This window comes from Pseudomyrmex gracilis, unplaced genomic scaffold (assembly GCF_002006095.1).
Source record: "Pseudomyrmex gracilis isolate BER0280 unplaced genomic scaffold, ASM200609v1 scaffold_1710, whole genome shotgun sequence".
Lineage (NCBI taxonomy): Eukaryota > Metazoa > Arthropoda > Insecta > Hymenoptera > Formicidae > Pseudomyrmex > Pseudomyrmex gracilis.
The window spans coordinates 1-9,793 of record NW_018022294.1 but is presented as its reverse complement, the minus strand read 5'-3'; the positions used below and the strand labels follow the sequence as shown (position 1 = coordinate 9,793).

The following is a 9,793-nucleotide window of genomic DNA, read 5'->3' as shown; positions in this document are numbered from 1 at the left end:
GACTCTCAAGAGTTTCTGACAAATAGACATGTGTTTGTAGCATTTGTAACATGTATGTGAGAGGTTAGGTGTATGTGTATGCAGTTTCATGCAATTGCTATTGTGTGTTGATGCATAGTGCATACCAGGTGTATAAATATGAAACCGGAATTTATCAATAGATGGCCATAACAGTCAATGTAGTTGCTGTCAGACGGCGCCATTACGCCATTTCCTTGTTCTCACATTTGGCAAAGATTTTTACACTCTCCACAATACAAGTTTCATACAAGAGTACCGTTTGTAATAGCGTTGAAAATGTCCAATTTTGTGCCTGGAAACTATGATTTGCGGACAGCATTGATTTTCTGTTACCATTTGAAGAAAACTGCTGCAGAATCGCATCGAATGCTTATCGAAGCTTATGGCGAGCATGCTCTTGGTAAATCACAGTGCTATGAGTGGTTTAAAAAATTCAAAAATGGCAATTTTGACGTGAGAAACGAAGAACGTGGAAGACCACCGAAAAAATTTGAAGACAGCGAATTGGAAGCATTGTTGGCCGAGGATGACGCTCAAACTCAACAACAACTCGCGGATCAATTAAATGTGACACAAGAAGCCGTTTCCATACGCTTGAAAGCCATGGGAAAGATCCAGAAGATAGGAAAATGGGTTCCACATGAGCTGAATGAAAGACAGCAGGAAAACCGGAAAACCACTTGCGAAATGCATCTCGCCAGGTACAGAAGAAAGTCATTTCTCCATCGAATTGTGACTGGCGATGAGAAGTGGATATATTTTGAGAATCCCAAGCGTAAAAGGTCANGGGTAGCTCCAGGAGAAGCAGCAACATCGACTATAAGGCCAAATCGCTATGGACGGAAGACAATGCTCTGTGTTTGGTGGGATCAGCAAGGTGTGATCTACTATGAGCTGCTAAAACCTGGCGAAACCGTTAACACCGAGCGCTACCGTCAACAAATGATCAATTTGAATCGAGCTTTGTCTGAAAAACGACCGGAATATCAAAGCAGGCAACGTAAAGTGATTTTTCTTCATNATAATGCGCCATCACACACAGCAAAACCGGTCAAGGAAACGATTGAGACGTTTGGTTGGGAAATACTTTCGCATGCGGCTTACTCACCAGACTTGGCTCCGTCCGATTATCACCTGTTTACATCGATGGGACACGCACTTGCTCAGCAGCGCTTCGCTTGTTACGAAAATGTGCGAAAATGGCTAGATGGCTGGTTTAGCTCAAAAGAGCAACAATTTTTTTGGCGTGGCATCCACAAATTGCCAAGCAGGTGGGAAAAATGTGTAACTAGCAACGGGCAATACTTCGAATAAAATATTCCTTATCATTTTCATGCAATAAACGTGTATTTTCTAAAAAAAAATTCCGGTTTCATATTTATACACCTGGTATGTGTGTATATGACTGTGCGAGCTCATATACACACATATGCACAATGCATCGACACACAATAGTCATTGCATGAAACTGCATATACATACACAAAATCTCTCACATATATGTTACTACAAATACATGTCTATTTGTCAGAAACTCTTTAGAGTCACACACTTATGTCTTTTATGTGTTTCTTATGTATATCGTTTTTAATTATATTATATAATATTAATTATATTTTATTATACATGTATTATGTAAATATATTTATTTTTAGCGTATCAATGATGGATTGAGGCGAAAAGTGCGTCAACTGGAACGCAAAATTTTATTTCAACAACGCAATATGCGTAAATTTTCCACACCGTCATATATGCCGGTACAAGTGCCGACATATATGCCACCAACACCATCATATATGCCGGCACCTGTGCCGACATATATGCCACCAATGCCGCCTGTATATATGACACCATATCCGTACAATAGTGGTCAATACGGATTTTATCGATAAAAGTAAGATTTTTATTATCATTTTCATATCTTATATAGTATAATAATTGTTAAAAAGCAATAATAACTACATTTGTTTTATATTTATAGTTTAATAAGATTTGAAACAAAAATGAATTACTATGAATGGTACAGATGAATAATTATTGTATTTTTTGTTGCAGTTGTTCGAGAGGGAATCAAAGGAGACGGACTTTTTAAAGGAAGGGACTTTTTAAAAAAATGAAGTTTCTCGCTAAGTTCCGAAAATAATTCTCGTATTATTTCGTATAAAAGTTTTTTTTTGTAATGATGCAATTGTACCAGACAGATGAATAGATTTAGCGCTTCCAACTCCCCAACAGCAAAGGCTTTTTTGGGACTATGTTCAGTAGCGCGAATATATGAACACGCTCGTGCTAGTTTTCGCAAAGTGTAACATGTATCGGGAAATAACAGTTGGTCCAAAATAACAAGTAAAACATAGATCCACTATATTGTGGTCTATATTGTGATCAAGTCTTTCCTCACTTTCCAACCACTCAGATACTCTAGCACTTGCTCTGCGAGTATTTGATTGAAGCAAACTATATAATTCAATGTGGTAACCACATTGGTTACTTTGTGGTAACCACATTCAATGTGGTAACACACATTGAATTATATAGTTTGCTTCAATCAAATACTCGCAGAGCAAGTGCTAGAGTATCTGAGTGGTTGGAAAGCTAGCACGAGCGTGTTCATATATTCGCGCTACTGAACATAGTCCCAAAAAAGCCTTTGCTGTTGAGGAGTTGGAAGCGCTAAATCTATTCATCTGTCTGGTGGCGAGGTACTTCCAACAATTGGACCTGGCGGATCCTTGACATATCTTCTGTCAAACATCATTCTATTATAAACGATATAACACGATATGACACGTGTGTGTATATATGTACAGCGAGCTCTTTCATTTTATAATCTTTCATTTTGTAACCTTTCATTTTGTAACCTTTCATTTTGTAATCTTTGTAACCTTTCATTTTGTAACCATTGTAACCTTTTTATAAGAAATACAAGATTTATTGGAGAAAATTGTTTACATATAACATTATTCGATACCTACCTAACAATATTATATATTTCAGATTTGTAAAGTTTTTTATTTTATTGTAATAAATTTGGGATAATTTTTAAAATAAATTTCTTTATTACATAACATTTAATTTAATATAATTATTTAATTTAATTAAGAAATTTATTGTACCTTTCATTAAATATAGATATTAATATTAAATATAAGGTAAAATTTTAAAGTTAATTATATATTATTAAAAATTATTATTACTTCAAATTAAAGTTTTTAATTAAATTTAATAATTTTCAATCAGGGAAAACTATAATTAACGTAAAATTACATATTAATTTAGAATATCTTTTTATATATAAGTATTTTACCTTTATTTAATATTACTTAAATAAATTCCATCATCTGCAAATCTTCAAATCATCTGCATAAATATAATTATCATAGTTTTAAACGTATATAATATTGTTTTAATTAAAAATTAAAATTTAATTTTAAATTAACAAAATTTTCAATTTAAAATAATGTAAAAAAACCTCTATTATAAAAATGAAATATATATGATTAATGTAATTATTTATTTTATTAAAATTATTTACAATCATTAATTTTTAAAATTCTAAATCAATATGATAAAAGTTATATGACATGAATTCTTTCTCAAAAGTTAAACAATACTACGGCTAAAATTATTGATCCAAACACGGGAGCCTCAACGTGAACCTTAGGTAATCAAACATGGAAAATATAAATAGGAAGTTCACAAATGCCCTAACTATAAATAATGTCATCAACCAAAGTCATCAACCGCTCTCCGGCGGTTCTATAACCTTACATGTCATCTGTGTGATGATGTATAGCGAACTGCCGGAGAGCGGTTCTATAACCTTACATTTCCGAACCCCGAAAGATCGCTGATGTACTACTTTATAGTGTTATTTTTGCATATTTTCAGGCGCAAAGCTAGCTTATGCTTTATTAGACAAAAACGAACTATTCTTGTAAACTAGACAATGAAATTACATTCTGATTGTTCCAGGATATTCTTTTATAGCATCCGCTTCTCTGCCTGGTGCCTGTATGTTTAAACAATACTTAAAAATTATTTAAAAATAGAAAAATATGATCAAGTGATAGTAGAAAAATGTTACTTTTGGTTCTTTTCAATGGTTTACGTATCAGACAGAGTACTGTTTCTTTATGTTCTTTACTTCTGGAAAAGCGTTTTTGATTCGATTCAGTAAATAATAAAATTAGTTCTTTTTCCTAAAATGTCGGTATAACAGGACGGTTCAGCATTCTCTTAAGCGCGCCAAGCCGGAGCACACTACCCCCAGTCCATCAGCGAATCGCCAAGGCAAGAGACCCAGACATGAGGGGTCATACGCCCAGGCGACCGTAGGACTTGTCAGGATGGCCCTCGCTTATGAGGACTATCCTGACAAGAAAATAGGAGCCGATGAAGTGAGTGAGATCAAGAAACGGATCAGGTCTCTCATCCTCGACATGTCCGGGGATGACAATGCCCCCACTTTCACCGGCTCCTGGGAGAGAGATGACGCACTCATTATTGTGTGCGCCAATGAAGAATCGGCGGAGTGGCTCAAGGTCCACTCCCCTGATTTAAAAGTGAGGGGGACTCCTCTACGTATGCTGCCGGTTGGTGAGCTACCCAGGCGACACCGAGTGTACATTTCAGACCGATCAGCCTTACCTCCTTTGTGCTCAAGACATTGGAGAGGCTGGTCGATCGATTCCTGAAGAACGGACCTTTGCTGATATATCCTCTGGCCTCGTCCCAGTATGCCTACAGGGAGAGCAGGTCCACGGACACTGCATTGCACCACTTTGTGGGCAGGGTCGAGGCTCAGTTGGAGGCAAAGGGATATGCTCTGGGCGTCTTTCTGGACATTGAGAGAGCTTTTGATAGCACCTCATATGATGTAATTAAGGAAGCAATGACCAGGTATGACATTCCAGCTGCACTAGCAGATTGGACACAAAGCATGCTAACAGGAAAAACCCTGACTGCCAGTCATGAGGACTCAACGGTTTATGGTTTTCCCGCCAAAAGATGTCCGCAGAGGGGAGTCTTATTCCACATGCTCTGGTGTCTAGTGATGGATGAACTACTATATAAACTTCAGAAGAAAAGTTTCCTTGTCTTTAGCTACGCTGATGACGTAGCCATTGTAGTACGGGGTAACTTTTTTTCAACACTTAAGGAGACTATGGAAAAAGCTCTTAAGATTACGGAAGACTGGTGTCAATTAAAAGGTCTCAGGGTAAATCCATCAAAGACCAAGGCCATGATTTTCACCAGGAAATATAAATCTGAAGCCATTGAGTCGCTTAGACTCTGGCACAAGGAAATAGAATACGTCCAGTCAGTTAAGTACCTGGAAATCTACTTAGACACCAAACTGAACTGGAAAACACATCTCGATAGAAAAAGATCCAAATTCCATGCCTCTTACTGGGCGTGTAGAAGAGCTATGAGCAAATCCTGGGGCATTAAGTTAAATACTGCCCTATGGATATACAAGGCGGTACTAGTACCGAGTTTAACATATGCTGCTGTGGTCTGGTGGCCTAGGGTGGAAAAGATAGGGACAAAGAACCTACTGAAAAGCCTACAAGGTAATTACCTGAGGGCTGCGGTAGGGGCTATGAGAACAACACCAACGGAGGCGTTAGAGGTGATGCTATGCATCCCACCTCTGGACCTGACAATTGTCAGTGCTGCCAGACTCACAGCATATAGACTGAGGTGTCAGGGGGAGTGGAGACAGTTCGGGTTGGGTCACACCAGACTCGAATTTCTTCATAAACCTCCCTTCACCTCTAAACAAGATAGAATATCCAAAAGATACCAGGTGGACAAGGCGTTTTCTATAAACTTGACCACCAGGGCAGACTGAAAAAATAAAAATCTTCAGATCCAACCAGGTGAACATGCATGGTTCACTGACGGATCTGGAGCTAACGGCCGCTTTGGAGCAGGCATTTATTGTCCAGGATCTAATCACAGGGAGTTTTTCCCCCTGGGTACGCTGGCCACGGTCTTTCAAGCGAAAGTCCTGGCCATCCTGGAATGTGCAAGACTCCTACTCTCAAGAGAGACAAAAGCTAGGAAGATTAACATCTACACAGATAGCAAAGCAGCCATAGGAGCTCTTGTTAGGACCACCACTGAATCATCAGTGGTCTGGGACTGCATGCAAGCTCTAAAGGAGCTGGGCAAGAACAACAAGATCAAGCTAATTTGGGTACCTGGCCATCAAGGTATCCAAGGCACTGAAGTTGCTGATAGTCTGGCAAAACTGGGTACCCTAGAAGAACCAGTTTGTCAGAAAGTTGGAGTACCCTTTGCAGTAGGGAAAAACTACATCAGGGACTGGCTGAAGAGAGAGCACGAAGCCTCTTGGCAAAAATTAAAAAGCTGCCGTCAAGCTAAAGCCCTGATGACCCAGCCATTGCCAGGTAGGACAAAGAAACTACTGACAATGAGTAAGTACAAACAAAGATTGTGTATCGGACTTCTCACAGGGCATTGGGCCTTTAGGGCACATCTATTCAACTTAGGCCTAGTTGAAGAGAGTAGCTGTAGATTGTGCAGTGAGGAAAAAGAGGACAGCGTGCACATATTGTGTCGCTGCCTCTCTCTAGTACTCAAGAGGTTCAGATACTTCGGCTCCATGTTTTCGGAGCCTGAGAAACTGAAAAAATATAAGATCAGCCATCTGTGTAGCCTGGCAGCAAATGCCGGGCTGAACCAGTTTGGTCGATAAACAACAGCAAGAGTCGCAGAAAATCACATGGATCTAGGTGACACCAAGGGACTTATAAGCCCCTCGCTCAACTTTTATCTATCTATCTATCTATCTTCTCAAATATGGCCTTATATATTTAGCGCGCTTGCGGCACAAAGTAGCACAATACAGCACAATCAAAAATACTTCAAAATTCGAAAAGTGCGGGGCTAGCAAAAATTTCGTTTGTTTTAATTTTCTGAAAAATAGTTTAAATTATTGAGCTGCGATTTGCGGCACAAACCGGTACAAACGTAGCAAAATGTGGCACAATTATTAAAAATACAAATTTCAAATGTCCGGAGCTACCTTGACACAGTATTACCTAACACAGAAATTTCGGACGTATCAAAATCTTTGGGCATAATAAATAACATAAATAAATTCGACGCTGAAGTTTTTAACGTCGACGATGTCGCAGCACATCTACTAGATTCCCAAAGTAGGATGATGTTGGAACATTCTTACGAAGCGCTGATCGATGCAGGAATTAATCCAAAAATATTACGAAGAAAGAATACTGCTATAATTGTAGCAGTAACTTATTTCGAAGCTCAAAAAATTCTTCTATATCGAGACATACAGGTAAAAAATATTATGTAGCATAATATTTATAATAATATAACTTATAAGTAAAAATTATATCAGATTCTTATTGTTCATCTGACAGTATCTTATATTTCGACACATTTAAGGTACATGGTAAAAACCTTACTGGTTGTGCAAAAAATATAGCGGCAAACCTAATTTCTCATTGGCTTGATGTCAAAGAACCATCTGTCGTAATTGATGCAGCTTGCAGTTCAGGCGTTCACGCAATAGCAGTTGGTCAATCGTACATCAAATCCGGTCAATGCGAAGATGCATTAATTCTAGGAACAAATTTATGTTTAACTTACCCGATGACTCTGCAATTTGCTCGCCTCGGTAGTATTATTACAATTACTTACTTTTTCAATATATGTAGAAAAATTATATGTATAATTATTTTCTAAGAACGTAATTGTTATATATCTAATATATATTTGATCTTAGGTGTTTTGTCACCAACTGGAAGATGCAGACCGTTTGATCGTAAAGCAAACGGTTACTGTCGTTCAGAGACAATAGCAGCGATATATTTGCAGAAAGCAAAGCATGCAAAACGCAACTATGCTACATGTAAACATATCAAATTAAATAGCGACGGATATAAAGACGAAGGAATAACATTTCCTTCTAAATACGCTCAAAAAGTTTTGTTAACAGAATTTTACGCAGAATGTGGTAATATGTCAGCAAAAGATTTAGATTATATCGAAGCGCACGGTACCGGTACGATAGCTGGCGATCCACAGGAGATTGACGCAATCTGTAATGCTCTATGCAAAGATAAGAAATCTTCGTTACTGATCGGTTCTGTAAAATCCAATCTAGGTCATTCAGAGTCATCTAGTACTTTTAAGAGGATGCTGAACCTTCCTGTTTTATCACTGCTGTTGCTATCACAACTTACTCTGCAACCATTGATCGAAATAAAAAACGCTTCTCCAGAATAAAAGAAAATATGCTAAAATATGGTCCGTTGAAAAATTAACAAGAAATACGAAAAAAAGTTTTTAAACTGCTACCACGTAGACAAACATTTTCACTTCGTATACAAAATCGGCAGTACGAATCACAACAAAAATTGTCCGAGCCATTCTAGAGACATAAACGAATATTTTGAATGTTTTAGAAGAAGATTTTGAAGCTTTTAAAAAGAGGAAATATAAACCAACTATTAGTGCAATTTTAGCAAAAAACGCCGGAGTACTATTACCCGTCATACATAATCTATTCCTTTTTGCTTTCAGCGCCGGAGAGACAAATATGTCTATCCTTGTCTCTTTCATGTCATTTATCCTTATTTTTGTTCGACTCAGTCTTGAGAGATGGCGCCAGCTACCCGACAGTGTAGCTGCTAAGTGGCATTTGTGACTGACTTTCTTTGTCGATTCAGCATCCTCTTAATCAAATCGCTAAGGTAAGAAATTGAGAATAAAATATTTTACATCAAAAGCAAAGTGCAATAAAAAATAAATTTATGTCACTAACTTAATTAATAACAATTAGTAGTAAGTGTTATACATTTTTCAAGATAATAATAGCAATGGAAACTGGTTTTATTCCACCAAACATCAACTTCACATCGCCACGAGAAGACATAGAGTCTTTAAAAAATGGAACCATACGTGTAGTAAACGAACTAACGCCACTTAAAACTGGTCATATAGGTATCAGTTCGTTTGGTTTCGGAGGAGCTAACGGACATCTATATATTATTAAAATGGAATCCTAAAGTGAAGATCAATAAGGATGCATTAAGTGATGATTTGCCAAGACTCGTTACTTTATCTGGACGCACCGAGGAAGCGGTGAAGTCGTTCTTAAATGACGTAAGTAGCAAAAGTATTAATATTACATGTTTATTCTACTAACAATAGTATCAATCTCCTATTAAATTTGTGCCAATTGTTTCAAACGTTATGCTTCTAGGTCATAAGTCAACCGATAGATGTAGAATATATCCGTTTACTGCATGACATTCATGCGGATAACATAGACGGCCATCCGTGGAGAGGATTTGTTATACTAGATTCTAATCAACATACAGTAAAAACTCTTCAAGCATATAAAAATGAAAACAAACCTGTTTGGTTCATATTTTCTGGAATGGACTCAACATGGTTTGAAATAGGTATATATTGTGCTTTAATTTTTTAATTAGAAGTAAATAGACATAGAACCGCACATATATCAATGTGAAAGAATTCACCTGCACCATAACATCTCTTGTGTTATCGTGTTGGTTTTGGTGTTGTATAGGCTAGAAGAAACCTTCACCAATACCTATATACCATTCTACTAGATAGATAGATAGTTACAATAGTAGTGATACTAGGCCGGTTCTAATTCAGGAGCTCCGAGGGGGGGTGCGGGGTATGACGTCACAGGGGGAGGGGTGACGTCACACGGACGGGAGGGGGTATGACGTCACAGGGG

The 9,793-nt window shown here is 37.6% G+C and overlaps 2 protein-coding genes across 2 annotated transcripts; both read left to right on the top strand.

Annotated features, from left to right (window-relative positions):
• The first annotated feature begins 4,370 nt into the window (after positions 1–4,370).
• LOC109862388 lies at positions 4,371–6,748 on the top strand. Its single transcript, XM_020442425.1, has 3 exons — positions 4,371–4,586; positions 4,688–5,833; positions 5,897–6,748. The coding sequence occupies exons 1-3, from the start codon at positions 4,371–4,373 to the stop codon at positions 6,746–6,748; spliced, it is 2,214 nt and encodes a 737-aa protein (XP_020298014.1).
• Positions 6,749–7,216: 468 nt separating this feature from the next.
• LOC109862387 (fatty acid synthase-like) lies at positions 7,217–8,307 on the top strand. Its single transcript, XM_020442424.1, has 3 exons — positions 7,217–7,354; positions 7,465–7,696; positions 7,805–8,307. The coding sequence occupies exons 1-3, from the start codon at positions 7,217–7,219 to the stop codon at positions 8,305–8,307; spliced, it is 873 nt and encodes a 290-aa protein (XP_020298013.1).
• The last annotated feature ends 1,486 nt before the right edge of the window (positions 8,308–9,793 follow it).